Below are 18,751 nucleotides of genomic sequence, written 5' to 3'. Positions count from 1 at the left end.
TGTACCCATATCACCGATGATAGCGACCACGCTACGAAAAGCTCGGCTGGCGCTACCTCAGTACCATTCCCTGATAGCCTTCATTACCCACACCCAGTTTCCACGCTTTAGGTCTACCGCGTGCAACGTCCAGTTGATTGGGGCCCTTTTTCGAGGCAGGTTTGGGTCGAAAATTACGTCAAATTTGCAAGAAGAGAGAATATTTGAAGCGGGAAAGGTTCAAGATGCGAGAACATCCAGTTATTCAGTGGAAGGGACTGGGGAAACGATAAACAGACACCCAGAGCTGACTCGTCATAACCACGAGGAATTCAACAAAACCAAAGCTGAGAAACACGAAAAGGCTGATATATCCCACGAACCAGAGATAATAGACAACTCTAAAGACGAATCCACTCTTCTCGATACCTACGGCTATTATCGCGGTCTTGCCGACTCCGCCGTGGCGCCTTCTCACAACGTCCACGATACCCACATCCCAGGACTTCTTTCTGCCACCCCGTTGGAAATAAATGCCTCTGCCCCTCGTTTGGGCTCCTTGGTCGAGGTCAGGACAAACGGTCGCGTGCACTTTGGGGTAGTGACCAAACAGTCCCGTGGTCGCTTCCAAGAATCGCACACAGCACTTGAGGTGTTTGCTGCTGAGGGAGAATTCATCTCGGTGCAGCCCTCAGACGTGACGTTACATCTTCCCGGATATTTCAACCGGGAGTTAATCCTAGCGAGTGATATCTACGAGGAGCAAAACTTACTAGAGAACATCCAGCTCCACCTCATCGAGATGGTGCGCAGTGCTTTGGCGCTACGGAAGACCGCTTACCACTCCATCTTTAAATCTCTCCATTCACACTTATCCCGAGACTACGCCATCAATACGTTCAAGCTCGGAGATACGGTTTCGTTGATTTCCCGAAATGGGGTTTCGTTTTCCGCATTTCCGCTTCCCCAGCAGGCCGTCACGCTCTTGGCCTGCCATCTCGAGTTCTCGTGTGTGCCTAAAGACTGGATGGTACTCGGAGGCTACGGCGGCACCCGGCTCGTTCCGTCGTGCACTTACGCGGCAACCTCCATCTACAGCCAGAGCGTCCTCTCCAGTGTGCTCCTACGCCTGAATGAGGCTGACATCGAGAGCTTCCGGTACACCCTAGCGGCATTTTTGGCGAAAAAACCATCGCCCTCGGTGCTCAATGGTCACTTTGTCTATGACAGACCAGCAGAAAACCGCATCCTCCAGCTCTTGAAGCACTACATCGTGTATCCCCACGCCCGAATCGAAAAAAGGGTAGCACAGATCCTTGCTGGAATTACAGAACCCTCTCCTAGCAGTGTTTATCGGTTGTTAATGGCTATCGGAGTCTATTCCACCACAACTGATCCTTACCTTTCCGCTGGTTTTTACGGAAAGGTCCAGAAGTCCAAACTTGAAGCGTCCAACTTTGCCAGCATCGAAGACACTTCTGATGCCGATAGCTTCCAGTCCAATTTCAGCACCTTGGATTCCATGTACTTTGCTCGCACAGTGCTTGCGGAAACGCCCGTATACGCCATTCCTTCGCGGAGTCTCGCGGCCCTGGCCACCCCAGGGCTATCTGAGTTGGCCTTTTCCGTGGACCATATCGACAAACACACCTCGGTGATTCACTTCCACATTCCTGACGTAGTCACCAAGCTCTCACCACACTTGCCGTTGTACCAATGTTTGCGCCAAAAACTCCCGCCATTCGCAGAAAAGACCCTCGACTATAAAGACACGAGCAAGGCGTTTTTCCCCCGGAATTTGCTCCCGATCGCCACCTTTAAGGAATCTGCAGAGCCTATAACCTGTTTCACCGTAAGTATGACTTACCGTAGCAAAAGTTCCGATCTCGTTCAGACGTCTATTTCGTTCAACTACTTGAAGGACATCCGTCTTCTTAGAGAGGATGAGTTGTCAGGGGTACTTGACTTCCACGAAAAGCACCATCCAGCTAATTTCATGCCCCGGAAGGACTATTCCTTGACGCGTGACGATGAGGAAAATATTGGAACGGTCCGGAACATGCTTATGAGCCACAAGGAACAGCGCCGCCGCTGCTATGCCGTGGAGACCAGTTTTCAGGCTCCCACCGTGAACGAGACACCGTCTGGCGATCTCGAGTTGGTATACAAGGGCAGAGACATGATTGACTTGTTTGTGAACGAAATAAACGTCTTGATGGGCGAGCTTGTGGGAAAGTTTGGCACGGCTAAAGGCTTGCCGTTGGCATACCGCTCCCAGGAACTAGTGGATATCGAAAGCCAAGACGAAAAGGGGATTGAGATCTCACCCCGCTCGATCTTGTATCCCAAATATCATGCCACCGCGTATGAGCATTTTTTCCTAGAGCCGAATGTCGGGGGTTTGGCCCCGACTAAGTACGTTTGTGCCACCAATCTCCTTGCGCCAGAAATCGTTTCGTGTGTACCATCGCCGGAGAAGGTTCACACGGGGTTAGGTCTCAAAAATCTGTACGTGAGGATCCACTGTCCGCTCTCGGACTTTGAGGCGATGCTAAACCAGTACCAGCTCCTTTCTCATTGCATCAGAGAGTCGTACTGTCAGACGGCTGTTAAGCGCAGACACATTCTTCTACGTGGCTATGATGTGAACGCCCTAACCGCTCTGGAATTGCACGGTGTTTACAAATCTGTGGCAGCAGCGGAAATGTCCCGCGCCGTGGTGAGGCAGAACATGCACACGTATTGGACATTGCGTTACTTGGAGCAGGAGCTTCGGAGGGAGGCCGATCCGGCTCAGGACTACACGTTTATTTTTAAGTGTGTGGTTTTACAGAGTTCGTCTACATCCCCCGCAAAGGCTTACTGTATGGAATTAGGTATTGACGTTGATGTGGTGGTCAAGCCGGGAGAGTCGATGACAATCGGCGACAGGATTATCTGTTCGCGGGTGGTTATTTTGAATCCACTAGCGGGGAAACTTGTTTTAATGTGACACCCCTGTATATATCAAGCATTGAAACACAGAGTCCCCGGCAGAGGGAGCGTGAAATAATCACCAGAAAGGCATGGCTCTGATTGACATGAGTTTAGGTTTCATGTTATAGTAAACGGGTACAGGTGAGTACGGGTGATAGAGTGGAGATTATTTAGACCTAGAATATCTCTGTAAGCTATATTACAACTTGGTCCTTCGCCACGACCAATCTGCGAACGGTTACCCCCATGTAGTGGAATAATGGAGACAAACAAAGTGCCGAATTACCATTTTAAAGCTTATAGGTAATGACTGGAGGGAAAAATAACATTGTTCTCCTTCCCGAGATATATATAAAGGCTAAATTTCCAGTTCTGATTGGTCTGCTCTGACGGACCAGTCTTTTTAGGAGCATTTTAAACCGTGCTTATTGTTTAATCAACAAAACGGATCAATACCAAGATTAACCTCATTCTCCCCGGTAACCCAAGCTCATCACAATGTCTGTTCAAATTGTACCCGAACCAGTATACTCAACGCATTGTCTTCTCCTTGCTATCTTGGTCTTTCCACCTACAAAGAGGCTCTATAAAGCGATCTCTTTAACTTTTCGAATGGCCATCATCTGCCCAAAAGATGGGACTTAGCAGGCTATTCATGATAGCTCTCCCCGGAGACGCCTTCCGGGGGGGGGATTAGATATTCTACTCAATTAGGACTTTCGCCGGATAAAATCTCTATTCCTACCCGTTTGCCTCACCTGAAACCATCCTAAACCAGTTTCTGGTGAATGCAATTTTGGTTTTCTCACAAAACCGTTTGGATCCCCGCCTTTTTTTCGCTAACGACATCCTTGTAGCACGCAAAGAGTGTAGATAAGCGACGCACAGGCCTCCCCTCTATTTATAGTTAGTGTTATAGATTATGCAACAGAGTCGGGAATTCCAACATTATTTGACGTCAAAAAATTGTCGACATCGTATTGTAATTGATAAGCAATACGCCGAGCCAAATGAGGGGAGGAGGTCCTTGCTCCGATTACTCACACGCACTATGGATGCATACCGGGTTACTCAGTACCGAGGGCCAACAAAAGATGTCTAGAATTATTTACGCCCCGGGATTCAAAAACCTTGACACTGTCGTAGGCCCTCATAACTCCTATGAAGCTATGCCCAGGTTCTACCAACAATTATCGCTTAGAGAATCAGAAAATAAACATATCCCGCACTGAGATGCCTCTGCCACTTTGTCAGTGCTTCAGCCATACCAAGAAGTTCCGGGCCCAACGATTTAATCCGGGAGGGGTACTATCCTGCTCTCACCGGGATCTTCCTTCCAGCCGCAGCAGGCACTTACACATCCTGTGTGATGACCACAAAGATTGGTAGGAGCCCTAAGAGAAAATACCAAAGACATCCTTTGCGTTTAAAGCCCAATCGATGAAAAAAGCATGTTTAGGTCGATTTGACCCTACAAATTCATCCAGGGTGAAATTCCGCCTTGTTGTCCGTTATAGCGCTGCGGGGATGGTCAAAAATAAAATCCTGCACATTCGGATACTTAAGCCCGGATGTCCGGCACAAAAGCTGTTATCTAATGAGAAGTGCTCAATTTGAACCGATATATATATCTTCTCTTTACCTTCCTTCAGCACATCTCCTGGGGAATATCATAACATTCCGTTACTGAAATACAAATCTGACTACCAAAAACATTTTAACTTTGCTAAATTCAATCCAAAGTATGTTGAAGCAATTCAGACCCCGGACGCTCAAGGTGCCGCTTGTGAGATGGAACTCGGTGTTGCCGTCACGCACACCAGACGCCTCTGACGCCTCCGCGACCAAATGCTACGAAGGCTTATACAAACCGCCAGATAGAGCCACCTGGATGGAAGCGCTCACCGAAAGAAACAGACAGTTGGCGCAGGGAAAGGTTTTGGATTCCTATTCGTTTCTGACGCCCAAGACAACCGCTGTGGGTGAAAAGACCCGTGGGGACTCGTTTTCTTATACGCTTTTGCCCTTTAAGGACGACAAGTGGTTGTGTGACTCGTATATCAATGCGTTTGGGCGCTTGCGCGTCGGAACGCTCTTCCAGGACTTGGACTCCTTAGCGGGGAAAATTGCGCACAGCCATTGTTCTCCCGCAGAGCCTATGAACGTGACGGCGTCTGTGGACCGAATTTACATGGTGAAGCATGTGGATGAGATGTTCAAGTTCAACTTTGTGCTTGCGGGATCTGTCACGTGGACGGGTACCTCTTCCATGGAGATCTCCGTGAAGGGGTATGCGTTTGAGGGGGAATATCCCTCGGAAATCGTCGAGGCCAACCTTCCAAAGGAGAATGTCTTCTTGACCGCCAACTTCACGTTTGTGGCTCGTAACCCGGAGACCCACAAGTCGTTCCCGATCAACCGTTTGTTGCCGGTATCCGAGCAGGAGTGGTTGGAATACAGACGTGCCGAGTCGCACAACTCTCAGAAGAAGTTGAGAGCCAAGTCGGAGTCGTTGGAACACACGTGCCCGACCTCTGAGGAGTCTAAGCTTATCCATAGCATGTGGTCTGCCTCCAAGGAATACGGTGATTCCAAGGCGTTGACTCACGGCTCGACGTCCTTGAGCTTTATGAAGGACTCAGAGATGTCCTCCACCTTGATTATGCAGCCACAGTTCAGAAACAGACATTCGTACATGATCTTTGGGGGGTATTTGATGCGACAGACATTCGAGTTGGCCTACTGTGCCTCTGCTGCGTTTGCCAAAGCACCCCCACGATTCGTGTCCTTGGACTCTGTCGCCTTCAAGTCTCCCGTCCCCGTCGGATCTGTGTTGTACATGCGTGCCCAGGTTGTTTACACGGAACACATCCATGACCCTAGCGAGACATCCGAGTCCCACAATTCTGATTCGTTCGCCAGGGCGTTTGAACTTGCCCCGGCGAACAGCTTTTCCCCCAACAAGGAGAGCTTTTTGTCTTCGCCAGGGACCTTGATCCAGGTCAAGGTCAATACTTCTGTCAAGTCCTTGGACCACGAGACCCACAAGGAGTCCGGGAGCTTTATCTATTCGTTCTTTGTGCCACGCGATGTGGAGGGTGACGAGACCCCCGGTTACTGCTCGGTCATTCCAAAGACCTATTCCGAGATGATGGAGTACGTTGAGGGCAGAAGAAGAGCCTACGACACTGCTAGATACGTTAGGCAAATCTCTTAAATAGTGTATGATATGGAAATAATGTTGAAGTTGACGAGTGAGAGGCGGTAACAGATGTATCAAAAAAGGGAGATAGTCTCCAAACGACTAATATCACAACGGATGGAGCTCGGTATGAGTAATAAATAGAAAAGACAAAGGATTCTTGGTCACGTTAGTATCTTTTAGGGTTTCTGCTTCGACTTGTATTCTCACTTATTCCCTTTTGGTACATTATTGGACTAGAATGGTTTGATCTCGGCTTTATCCCCCTTAAATATTTAAATTTCATAATGTAGGTTGATATGGGTCTGTACTGACTCTGGGAATCCCAGTTAGTGATTGCGCCTGGCTATCGGGTATTGTGTAATGCGTCCCCCATTAGATTTTAAGCCGGTATCCTTTATAGGAAACTTTTGGTGTCTTAAAAGGAGCAAGAACCTGGTGTGAGATTTAGAATCAATGTGTCGGAAGAGTTCTGGAGATATGCCGCCTAAAGGGTAAAACAATCAAAGGCATATCGAACTCTCGTGCCACCCTTCAACCCTAAGGCGACAGAATATCCGGTTTTATGATGAGTAAAAATAAGAATAAGCCCTCTACACCCGAAAGGAGCTAGAGCCATCCAACTGGATGGACAAAAGACTAGCCCCCGGTGATAGAAATCGGAGTAACTACACTCAAGTCACCCTAAAACAGTCTTCGTGATTATACTATGATACAGTCGAGCTTCCGATCTACTCATCGTCGGAGTCCTCGTCATCGGACAAGCCAACAGGGGCTAAACCTGGGGTCAAGCCCGGATAGGCCAAAACACCCTTCTTGACCTTTGTGGTAAAGTCATTCTTCTTAGAGGCCTTGGTTCTCTTCTTCTTACCAGCCTTGGCCACGAACTTGTCCTTCAACAAGTCGTTTTGCAAGTCCATGATCTCAGAGTCTCGCTCGTTATCCCAGCTCTTGACGGAGTTGACGTTTCTTCTGATCAACTTTTCCATGTACTTTGTTTCCGCCTCGTCGGTCACGTTGTCGTCGTAGTGCTTCTTAATGATCTGGTAGCGCGCCATCTTGTTGACCTTGGCGGATGTTTCCTTAGACACCTTTAACTGCTTGCGCTTCATCACCTTCTGCTTTTTCAGCTGCTTGCGGAACTCTTCCTCGGTCATTCTTTTGTGGGTGGCATTGTTGTGCACGAGCTGAGCGGACGATAACCTCTTTTTGGCTAGCGAGAGCTGCGACTGATCAGTGCTGATACGCTCCGCCCCTGGGACAAATGTGGATAGGAGTTTGTTCACAGTAGACTGTGCCTGGAGCTTGGATGTGTCGGATTTGAAGCTGGACATTGGATTACCGGCTCTATAAGTTGGGCTGGTCTGAGTATGAAGATGCGTTAATAGGCATGAAAAAAGCTAGAAAAAATTAATGCAAGTCATCGCATCACGTGACTGAAATTTCACCAATATCGAATTTACAGGGAAATAACACTTAATTGGTGTCGAATTACGGAAGGGTCTGGCCTAATCTTTACAGGTTCCAAAAGCGAATTACAGAAGAGAGATCGTACTGACTTCGTCGTCCTACATGTCCATACGATGTCTCTGTCGTTGATACTATACACAAGATTGAAGATGTAGGGGGATGAGATGTGGGATAAGATGTGGGAGAGCGGAGGACACGCTTACTGCTTTCTGTTGATTCTGTTGAGCTTTCTAGCCGTTGCAATGTTGTTCTTGGTCTTTTGGCCTCTGACTGGTAAACCCATAGCGTGTCTCATACCGGCATAAGACCCAATGTCCTTCTTCATCTTGATGTTGCTCCTGGTCTCTTCCAACAACTGCTTTTCAATGGTCATCCCGGATAATTCCTTGGTAATGTTCAAGATCTGGTTTTCCGACAACTGGTGAATCTGCATCTGTGGATAGAAGCCCAACTTGGCGCAGATCTTTTGGGCGGTACCGACACCGATACCGTAGAAGGTGGATGCCAACCCGAGCTGTGATCGTTAGTGGACGGTCTGCAGGGAAATTTCCAAGAGTAAACATACATGAATAGGCTTCTTCCCCTTGATCGCTTTACCCAAGATGTGAATGGCCATTTGGATATGTTGAGTATAGACGTTCTAGCTTGGCCCGTTCGGTTGATGTCGAGATTTTTCAATAGCGCGCATACATTTCGCGATTCTCAGTCTCCTTCCAGATCCGGATCCTTCTGAATATAGCCGTATTTGGTTACGAAAAAATAAGGTCACGTGTGCGGCTCAAGACGCATGCGCTAGCGCTAATCCCTACGAGAGCAACGAACCCCTGGACTGATAAGAAGGGTAATCCTAGAGCAATCATGGATTGTTTCCACGGACTTTAAACAATTGAGCTAATTATTAGTGGTTTTCCTGTTTCTCGGTAATTTCTAGCAATTAGTCTCCTATTTCGCCACTACCGTTTAAGCACTTCGTTCCGACAAACTTAACACACCTAAACCTAGTGTATGTATATGGCCACCTGGGGGAGGAACACTGCTAAGCTAATGTCGTATACAGTGCTATTTTAATGGATATGAAGATAGCAAATCCAAGAACCTCAGGTTGAATGGCTAAAGAGGCAATGTGTGAAGCTACAGGTTAGACTAAGTTAATAGTTTACCGAGAGGCGTTTATGTACCAGGGTATACATGCGCGTAGCAACTAATTCACCTTAGCCTTTAATGTTTTACGAGTTTATCCCTTTGTTGCGGAGTAATTGAGTCATGGTCATTAATCCATGAGAAGGACTTAGTGGCAAAATGGAGTTAGTCGGATTACTCACCAATGCGCTATGTGTCCAGAAGTGCACCATAGACGAATCTCAAAGAGTAATGCATTATTATGGCATCCAGTGGATCAGATAGAGCCCGATATACCGGCAATTTACCATTATCTATATACCCTCAAATATGTATTTGGAAACATGCGTGGAGCAATATTAAATTACATATATTTGCGTACGTTGGCCTTTCGTCTGTGTTGCGTTGTCCACTCCCGATATCTGTCCGGCTAGTTTCCCATTTTGTAGATACAAAAGGGCTACTCCGTTTGAACATGGCCAGCTTTAGGTATTAAGGCACAACAGGGTTTGGGCCACCAATTTTTTAAACCAGATAAAACCACCCAAGCTTTTACGCTCCGCAGTATTTCTGATAACCTGCCCGGTACGGCCGGCTGAGCAGATCTAATTAGACATTTACAGGGAAGATTGTTATAAGGAAGGGGAATTGAAAAATAGTACAAAGGTGACCCGTAAAAGACAATGGAAACCGCTTCAGGGCTAACCAAGCAAGCGGGCAATGGAGATTCGTCTGGCCAGCAGGGTGTCCGCGGTTGGGCTTGTGGTCTTGGGTTCAGAGACCGCGGTTGCAGCCAAACTGAGGTCTGAGGCCAGTCCAAGTCTCTCGTCCCGTTGGCTCTCGCTCTCGCTCAACCCCTGGTTCTCACTCAGGTTGTCGTCCGGCCTCTGGCCTTCGGGCTTTGGCTGGCTAAACGTAAAGTTACTCTTGAATATCGATGGTTTTGGCGAAGCATTCAGCATCGCAGCCATATGCCCTGACGCCGGCGGCGTCAACGGCGGCAAAGTCGTCCCATTGGCAGACAGGAGCGAAGAGTGCGCAATAGAACTCCCGGCGGAAGTCAACGGAGTCAAAGGCGCCTGGAAGTGCTGGCTACCGCGCTTCTTGCCGGAGCCCAACGGGTTCGGAAACAAGTCTGGCGCGAGCGACGATCTTCGCGAGTCGTTGAGCGAAAAGTCGTGCGAGATTGAAGATGTCCGCGACGTGGGCGGAATGAGCGGTGAGCAGCCTAAGAACGGCAGGTTTTCACCGCGTGGTGTGTGGAAAAACATGCTGGACGACACGGATGAATGACGGCGCCGTGGTTCGGGTTCGATCTCGATGTGGTTCGTACGGCGCTTGAGGAGGGGCGCGGGGAACTGCCCGGGCGGCGGAAACTGCCCCAGTCCCAGGGGCTGGCCGGTAAGAGGCGGGAGATTAGCCAGACTGGGCAGTTTGGACATGTCCGCAATGCTGTACGCGCGCGCGCCGCGCAAGACGTTGAACGCGAACGCTGGCGCGGAGTAGAGCTGGGGCGTGGATGCGACGTTTTGTTCCAGGGCCTCAGGGCCGAATCTTTCAGGCGGTCTTGTCTCTGGGTACTTTTCACCCGGATACCCACTGGAGGGTCCACCTGCATAGATGCCCGGAGCTCCACTTGGGTATCCACCCGGGTATCCGCCTCCCGAGTATCCACTCTGGTACCCTGGATACCTCTCGCCCAGCTTCTCGTCTGGCTTCTCTGGGGTTTCGTCCGGCGAGTTCGAGCGACTGCGCTCACCCACAGCGCTCGTCCGGCGGCGGCGGTTCGCCCCTCCATTCCACCAGTTCTTGACTGCGTTATCCGACCGCCCGTTCAAATGGCGCGCGATCTCTGCCCATTTCTTCCCGTACTTTTCAACCAACTCCTCGATGTACGCACCCTCCTCTGGGGTGATGGGTGTCTTGTTCAACAGCGGCTTCAAGTTCTGGTGGAACCGCTCGCGGCACTGCTTGGGCGTACGTGAGCCCAAGGACTGCGAAATCCTCACCCAATTGGTGGGCCCAAACACGTTGATGAGCTCCATGAGGCGCTTGTCCTCCATGGGGTCCCAGGGCCCGCGGCGGTTGGCAGACGACAGTGTGGACGCTGTTGCCCCAATTGCATCTTTCTCCTTGTCGGCGTATCCGTACGGGTACCCATGCGCCAGCGGTGGTGCGGTGTGCTGGGGCGGATGGGGGTGTGGGTGGTGCGGTGGAACGTGCTGGGGCGAATGTTGGTAGTTGGGGTGCAAGCCCGGGTATTCATTCATTGTGTGTTTGGGAAAAATAGGGGTAAGAAAAGGAGAGAGAAAGTATACCGTGCTAAGTGTCGGTGATAAGATATGACCGTTGCTGTTGGACAAAAAAAAAAGTTGGCGCGCGCAAACTCTTATGGTTAGAGCGCGCGCCAGCAACTGCTGGTGGGCCTGGGGAAGAAGCCGTCGTGCGCGGGCGAGGTGCGTAAAATCCGCGCTGAAATTGCCATGCACCCTACGGACCTTTGGGAGATCTAGGCGCACGCGCACCGCAACTACACCTAGGCGATCACCGACTAGGCTGTACCGAGGGTGTCTCACTCACAGACTGCAGTACCGTAATTTACACCTCTTGCATATGGATAGTTCTGGTGTGTACTAATTTAATTACAAATAGTTCACACGGTCTATAAATAGGTGCCTTGATTCCCGGATTGCGTCTGGTACACGAGCAAAGTGCGTCAGACGCAATAGAGATCGAGCTAAGCTTCGACGATAGACGCATCTTCACTGGGTACCCGGCCTGGGAGGCGCATGCTCACGCAGCCAGATGTAGGTTCTGTGCAGGGTTAACTTCGAAGGCTCTACCTCCAGAACGGACCGAGTACTAGATTTACTGTTAAGGTGGAACATGTTAGTTCAAGTGTGAGGGGGAGAGAGAGTGCGATAGGCTAAGCCTCCATGTTCCAGAAGTATGGAGTGTAGCCTCTACTGCCGTGGAAACTTCATGAGCTCAGATGTCTGCTCGTCTGAAATCGCCGTATTGCCAATGGGCTTGAAAAAGGTCGCATGGGTGGCCCCATGGCAGAGGTGCCTGTGGGCAGCAGAGCGGGTTGACGTCAGGGTTCCTCACATTAAGTAAACTTCTATAATCCAAGGGCCGCACTGATGATAAGCTTTAGATTATGTCGGAATAAAATCCGAGTCACATTGGGTAGGCCTCTCTTAGGTTTTCGCCCAAATGGCCAAATTAAGTTATCCTACAGGCACTCCTGCTAATGTAACCTTCGATGAAATGTTACACCAACGGAGCCTATTCAAAGTTTGATACCGGGATACCCGCAATTATTCTCACGTTGGGCCATGACCCATCGTATATTACCGCTTAATAGTGCATGTAATGCCGAAGTCCGAATGAACGTTATCTATCAGTCAATTGTCTGTTGGTCTGTACGGGCGTACATTCCACGGACCACCTTTCTGGGTAATTCATATGTAGGTACAGGCTTGTTGATGCACATCGACAGTCGCTAGGTCGAGTATGCTTAATTGGGGCTCGTAAATTACGAAGCCCGCTACAGTCCGGCATTGCGTTGTTTTCGTGGCCCTTCTAGAGCAGTGACTTCCTGCACTCGCAGCTGGTGAATCAGAAATTCAGATGTGAGTTTTGCCGTCTGGCCAACAAGAGCGTGGCAGTAATACATTTACCATAGAGGCTGGTGTGTGAACCCACGGATCTTCCTCGGTTGGCACGTGATCGTAGCCGGGGATGCCGTTGGTGGAGCGTTAGATATGCGTGACGGTTTCCCACTATATACTCCTAATATAGCTTTGAGGGGCTCTATTTCCTTACCATGTACATATACCGAGTCCTGAGATTTGGATTCTAGAGTAAATTTGATGCATCTTCTTCAGTGCCCTGGTATGGGAACAATAGTGCATATGCAGATATTCGTGGCTTACACAGCAGTACATGTACATTCACTACGAGCAAGACGAGGTACTTGAATCCATGCATTTTCCTCTGTGATCGGCTGGCTCACACCTCTTGGGGGCTGTAGTTGATTCATCTCTCGCATATATATCGACTTTCTCTCTAAGCACTTTTCCCAATCGGCTTGTGGCCAGTCTTTACCCACCACGGTGGAAATGTAGGGGGTTCAGCGCCGTGTTATAGCTATCTGGTGCTTTGAAATAATAGCTTAAAGATTCCGTAAATCGATATATAACACAATGACAAGAGAAACTATCTAGGGAATCGGGCCAGTGTTGTAAAAGGTGAGCGTTACCCGTAATACCGAGTGTTGAATCGGTGTACGAACATCGTACAATTACCCTTCGATGTTTCTCCGTTGTGCGCGCCTGAAACAGATTTAAGACAAGCGCCACGTTGTGCATATCGAGGGACAATACGCTACGCTGGCCAAGTACACTGTAGGTTTATTCTTCTAAAGAAACGAACATAGCTATATCCGATACCTACATTCCTGGCCTTGTTCCCCCGCCCCCTTGCACAATTAGTAGGACCCAAGCATTTTAGATCTTATGCGTCCTGGAATGGTTTCAATACAAGTACTGCAAAACAGGTACAATGTATTAAAGGTACTATTTGACCTTGCGGACGTTGTTGGCTGATATCCTCCGATCATGTGACATACCATCATCTAACCGAGATGATACCGTCTCGGCCTTCGGCATATATGGATACCGACCCCTCTGCTCTGTATATCGTACTCAAAAAGAGTATCATATTTTCAGACTAGCTAAGGTTCATTCACCCTAGGAAATGTCATACGCTATGATGAAGACAAAAATATTTGTCAAATGTTGAACTATGGCCATTGGCCATGTCGCAAGAAACTTGGAGTTGTAATAAGGTCCATCTGAATCTGTAAAACAGACCGGAGGTTACATAACTATTCATTCAGATCTTTGTAACCTTGGAAACGCATATGACTGATTTCTCATTCTAATAACTTCAAGCAGTTCTAAAAGGACTACAATTTAACATATAATTACACCGATAGAGCCAACACACAAGGGTCAGTGTAAATACTCCTGAAAAATTGAGTAGCGTATGATTAAGTTACGTCTCGTATCACGCAATAAGTTTCATCGGCATCTCCCTATACATTTTTTCTTACAAGGCTTCCGTTGAATAGGCTCAAAGTTGAAAACCCTCCGATTCCATTCTTATGATTCTTTTATTTTTCTTGCTTCCTTTAACCTTACCAGCTCACCATAAACCCAATAATTATATGCTCCTCTCCAGCCTCATTTACAATGACATCCCGTTTGCCACAACGTTTCATATGTGGTTTCTTGAGTTTCGACGCGTTTCGCTGATCAGATACATGGAATCTTGTTTCAAGTACCCTCCCTAGTCCAATCCAGTCTCTCTTCGTTATCATTCTTCCTAAAAGTACACCAAGTGCCTTATTCTAGTCAAATGATTCCCAGCTAACATCCACATGGTATGTCCAAGCTCCTACAACGATAGGACTATCTACTCAGTCAACAGACATTTCATAGTTCAAGGGGCTTCATCTTCACAGCATTGGATACACACAATGCCGATCCACCCGTGTGTCTCCTAGCAAGGCTGATTCAACGGCATTTACCCTCTGCGCATCTATGCGTAATCCAACCGCCGACTAAATTTCTCCCAGGCTAAGATTATTCAAATACCAGGTTTCTACCCACCCCGTTTGCTACAAGATCTCATATATGAGGAAGTGTCTGAATACAAAACGCGTAACCTTTGGTTGGCCAAATCCCAGAGTTGTCCTTCCGTCAAGATCAGCCTATATACAGCTTGCCTTGACTTTCAATCAAACTTCATCGCGCTCGCTAGAACGGAAGATATGGGTGCATTGTCTGTGGAAGTGTACGCCTTGCGGCAGGGTGTGTATTCCGTGTGGCAGGCAGCTGTGTCCCACTCGAGTTTGCGATCGTGGCCACAGTAGCGGCTATGCCTTTCCCAACCTTCCCCTTCTTCGCTAACGCTTCCGTTACGCTTTCTCTAGGCTCCAATACCAATGATAATTGGTATTGCGAATCGATGCTTGGCAACCCCCCAAACAAACCAGTGATAAACGTCTGAACATCCTCGAGCGGCACCAAGTTGTACGCCACAGTCTTGAAGCGTTCTGCAGATGCCACAATATCATAGATCTTGCTACGCTTGTTGAAGTTCACCGCTTTCGAAGTGGCCATGCCCGACGAGGCGAGAAAATCCGGGTTCCCCTGCGATGTAAACGTAATGTCTGAGAGATACACCCCGAAAAACGGCACGCACGGCTGGTCACTGACAAACTTGAGCATGTCGCGGTACTCATTGAAATTCCGCGACAGGTTCATCATCTTGTTCAAGCGCTCGAGGTTCGCGGTGATGGCCGGCGGCACCGCGGCCCACGTCTTCTTTAAGCGGTGGATTGGCGACAGATAGAGCCCGGAGATAATGGCTGTCATCGACGAAAAGTTGTTGAACTGGCAGCACTTGTCAGCGACCTGGACAAAGAAACGGATGATCTGAACACGTTTGCGGAGATCCTTTTTTTGGAGTACCAGATAAGTGACGAACGATGTGAGGCAGTTGGAGTTGTCGATGAAATTGGTGATGTTGACGTAGTTCGCAGCATCGACTGCGAAGCCGTACTTTTTCCCCCAGCACTTGGAAAGGAACTCGAACTGGTCAATAGCATTGTAAAGGCGGGACTCCTTGATAGTGAGTTGGCGCGCGAACTCGATGTAGTCAATATCGGAGAGTTTGTGGAGTTTCCTCCTAGGGCGGATCGGCGCAGGCGGTTTGGTGGCCGCCGCGACAGCGGGTGTGCGGCGGTACACGGCACGACCGGCCGCGAGCTCCTCGAGCAAGCGGATGAGGTCACGCGCGGACGCGTCACGCGCAACAGCATCGTGTGCGAACGCCAGCCAGCGCGCCATCACTGCCACATCGTAATAGCGCGCGCACCAGAAGCGTGTCAAGAGTGTCACCATTACCGCAATTACACGCGTGCGAATCGGAGCCGCCTTGCGCGAGACCCACATGTTATACTCCTCGTAGCTCAAGCCCTCCGGCGGCGACACATTAAACCGCTCTATAAGCATCCTCACGAGCTCGTCCAAGCTCATAATGCTCCGGAACGTGAGCAAGAAAGCGACCGTGAAGGGTGTGTCCACAAAGTCGTGGTGTGCAAGATGGCACACGAGTGCGTGCGCGGTACCGCCCTTCACGTGCCCTTTGGAATCAAAGAGCACATCATATTCTTCGTCATCCAAGAACCATGGCACGTCGCGCGAGAGACGCCGCACATTCACCTCGCCTTCGGAGTCGGTATCCGAGTCGGTCTCGCCGTCTGCGCGCACATTCATGAGCTCCACGCCGAGGTCTGTGTTCATCATGCGTGTCGCACAGTTGAGGATCGTTTCACGCTCCTCGATCAACTGCTGCACGATGTACAACACCAAGTTCGTACGGTTAAAAACTTTCTCGACGGAACGGCGGAGCTCTGCGTCAGTATCGGTAACAAGTGTGTGCACACCCACGGATGGCACGTGTGTGTTCGAGGCGTTCAGACTCGTCATCGGATTTGGCTTAGTGAGCACTGCGGTCTTAATCTTGTACGCAAGGCGCTCAGTAGGCGCGCCTGTGCCTGTGCTGTCGAGGTTCTGTAACATGCCGCGGAATACGTCCGGGTCATCGAGGGTGAGCGCCTGCGCGTCCATAATGCTTTCGGCGATCGCGTCGTGGAGCTCTTGCTTGGCCTCGAAGAATTCAAGGAGCACCGGGTACGCGAACGAAAATACTCGTGGGGTGGCATTCTCACTCACCAGCACGTCGCGCGGCATCATCTCGAATACAGAAAAGTCGAATGAGTCGAGGATCTGCATGATCTTGGTCGAATACGCGAGGGATTTGTAGGTTAGAATGAGAATCTGCGAGTTGCGCGTACTCGAGCGTGCATTGCGCGCGGTTCCGAGCACCGTCCAGATCTCCGTTAAGAGCTCGTTCAAGCGCGAAGCACTACGTTGAAGCCGTTCCGCGACGTCACGGTCGAGAAGGTATTTGTTGCGCTGCTTGCGGCGGAGTTTTGCGCGGCTCTTGGAGAACGCCGGGTTCGCATTGATGAAAAACGGGTTGCTCCAGTTTGCGCCGTCGAACGCATCTGCGAGGAAGCGCGGGTACACCTGCGGTAGCACGTGCCCACATGAACGCGTGCCTTCGAGCTGCGAAACGATGCGTACCATGGCCGCAACGTTTTTGCTGATCACGCTCGCCTCCTTGCCAGCCTGCGCGAGGTACAGGTCCGCGGCCTCAAACGGCTCCGGCAGGCTCGCGAGCCCGTCGCCTGCAACGATGCTCGCACGCGTGGTGCTCACACTCGCGCGGCTCGCGTAGCTGTTGCCGCGCACGGTCGTGAGCAGGTGTTTCGTGCCTGTCTTGTTTAATGCGGCCATCGCCAGCACAAAGAGCTCATCGCTCTGTGCGAGTGGACCCATATCCATGAACAAGTATAAGTTACCGTTGATCGACAACTGCGCAAGCGCGCCCGCGATGCGCCGGAGCTTGCGGAACACTGTCCCGTCGAGCTCTGCGTCCTCGATATCGCGGAATAAGAAGCGGCACGCGAGCTGCATCATTGTCACAAGCACTGAGAGATGGCCCGTGTGTGTGGTGAAGAGTTCTTTAGATTCGCGGCGAAGCGCGTCGATGGAGTGCTTGAGGAGCTCCTGGAACGCACGCTTGAGCGAGTCCCATGTCGTGATGTCGGTCGGGTCTGCGTAGAACACGCCGGGGTCCTGTTGGAGTGCACGCGCACGCATGCGCAGCGCATCAGACATGGTACTGCCGTATGACAGCCGTGGCTTGCGAAGCTCGTCGCTCCCAAGACTCGTCGCGATGCTCGCATGGCTCACGGTGCTAGCGACTGAGCTCTTGTGTGCAAGCGCCGGCGCAGTGTATTTGAGGCGCTCGAACGTCTCGTTGCTCGGGAAGTCCACCTCCACGTTGTTGCAGAACTCGGGAAACTCCACTAGCGGGAGCTCTTTTGTGAAAACGTTGAGAAACTCGTTGTAGTAGATCATCTCGCCTTCCGCCGTGCACTTCGGGATCCACACGCGCGCAACGTGCGAGCCCGCGCCGGCGGATACTGCGAGCATCGACTCTGCATCTTTAGCCGATACCACCGTCACGCTGCGAAGTTTCTCGGCGTTGGGGCTCGCAGTAGTGTATGCGGACGTGTCTGAGATCTTGGAGCGCATACTGTCGAAGCTTGTACGGCGCGGCGAACGGAGGCTTGCCTCAGATGAATACTCGCCCATTTGTCTCTGCAAGCGTGTAGCGAGCGGATTCTCGAGTATGTCTGCGATACTTGTGGGATTTCGGTCGGCGGGTTCACTCTTGGATTCACTCTTGGATTCATTCTTGGATTCACTCTTGGATTCGTTACTCTGGTCGGATTCATCTTTGTACTCGGGTTTGTAAGGATTGTATTCGGTATTGAACTCAGGATTGAACTCAGGATTGAACTCAGGATTGAACTCGGGATTGAACTCGGGATTGAACTCGGGCTTGTTTTCAGGTTTGCTTTCAGGCTTGGTTTCGGGTTTGGTCGACCGGGTGTAGCTGCCTGGAAACCAGCCACGACGGATGACACCCTTCTTGGACGTCACACCATCCCACCATCCGGTTTCTGACTTGGCCAACACATAGATGGTATCGCCAACCTGGATGTCCAACTTGTTTGGCTGTGTGGCATGGTATGTTTTGAGGCCCACCACCGTGTCGAGTGGCCGAATATCACTATAGACGGCCATCTCTGGTGCCAAGGCTTCAGACATGATGATAGCGGATGGATTGGGGGAGAATAGAGGATGTTGAAGAGTGATGGATGTTGGATGCTGGGGTATTTTTAGTTTAGGGGTTTTTCTTCCGTCTCGCGTCTCATCCCTAAGTGGACCGCGCACGACCACATGCACAGAGTTGCCGGAGCGACGACCTATTTTCTCATATTTGGCCGAGTAGATG

At 50.2% G+C, this 18,751-nt stretch overlaps 6 protein-coding genes across 6 annotated transcripts; 2 read left to right on the top strand and 4 right to left on the bottom strand.

The window, feature by feature from the left end:
• Positions 1–16: 16 nt before the first annotated feature.
• BABINDRAFT_167545 (uncharacterized protein) lies at positions 17–2,971 on the top strand (the record flags this gene model as incomplete). Its single annotated transcript, XM_019130521.1, has 1 exon — positions 17–2,971. One exon carries the CDS (start codon positions 17–19, stop codon positions 2,969–2,971), a length of 2,955 nt encoding a protein of 984 aa, XP_018984323.1.
• Positions 2,972–4,607: 1,636 nt separating this feature from the next.
• Positions 4,608–6,419, top strand: BABINDRAFT_162073 (uncharacterized protein). Its single transcript, XM_019129161.1, has one exon. It carries the CDS (start codon positions 4,700–4,702, stop codon positions 6,170–6,172), a length of 1,473 nt encoding a protein of 490 aa, XP_018984322.1. The 5' UTR covers positions 4,608–4,699; the 3' UTR covers positions 6,173–6,419.
• A 417-nt stretch (positions 6,420–6,836) lies between these two features.
• Positions 6,837–7,518, bottom strand: BABINDRAFT_162072 (uncharacterized protein). The gene has a single exon (XM_019129160.1). The coding sequence runs from the start codon at positions 7,489–7,491 to the stop codon at positions 6,889–6,891; it is 603 nt and encodes a 200-aa protein (XP_018984321.1). The 5' UTR covers positions 7,492–7,518; the 3' UTR covers positions 6,837–6,888.
• Positions 7,519–7,622: 104 nt separating this feature from the next.
• On the bottom strand, positions 7,623–8,243 carry BABINDRAFT_50762 (mitochondrial 37S ribosomal protein uS13m; the record flags this gene model as incomplete). The annotated part of the gene is made up of 2 exons (XM_019132156.1): positions 7,623–8,141; positions 8,193–8,243. The coding sequence occupies 2 exons, from the start codon at positions 8,241–8,243 to the stop codon at positions 7,827–7,829; spliced, it is 366 nt and encodes a 121-aa protein (XP_018984320.1). The 3' UTR covers positions 7,623–7,826.
• A 707-nt stretch (positions 8,244–8,950) lies between these two features.
• Positions 8,951–11,040, bottom strand: BABINDRAFT_162070 (uncharacterized protein). The gene has a single exon (XM_019129159.1). The coding sequence runs from the start codon at positions 11,014–11,016 to the stop codon at positions 9,448–9,450; it is 1,569 nt and encodes a 522-aa protein (XP_018984319.1). The 5' UTR covers positions 11,017–11,040; the 3' UTR covers positions 8,951–9,447.
• Positions 11,041–14,571: 3,531 nt separating this feature from the next.
• Positions 14,572–18,540, bottom strand: CSC25 (Ras family guanine nucleotide exchange factor; the record flags this gene model as incomplete). The annotated part of the gene is made up of 2 exons (XM_019131836.1): positions 14,572–17,917; positions 18,038–18,540. The coding sequence occupies 2 exons, from the start codon at positions 18,538–18,540 to the stop codon at positions 14,572–14,574; spliced, it is 3,849 nt and encodes a 1,282-aa protein (XP_018984318.1).
• Positions 18,541–18,751: the final 211 nt, after the last annotated feature.

The sequence above is a fragment of the Babjeviella inositovora genome (genome assembly GCF_001661335.1).
Source record: "Babjeviella inositovora NRRL Y-12698 unplaced genomic scaffold BABINscaffold_8, whole genome shotgun sequence".
NCBI classification, from domain to species: domain Eukaryota; kingdom Fungi; phylum Ascomycota; class Pichiomycetes; order Serinales; genus Babjeviella; species Babjeviella inositovora.
The sequence above is the reverse complement of the archived record's forward strand: the minus strand, read 5'-3'. Positions and strand labels throughout refer to the sequence as shown.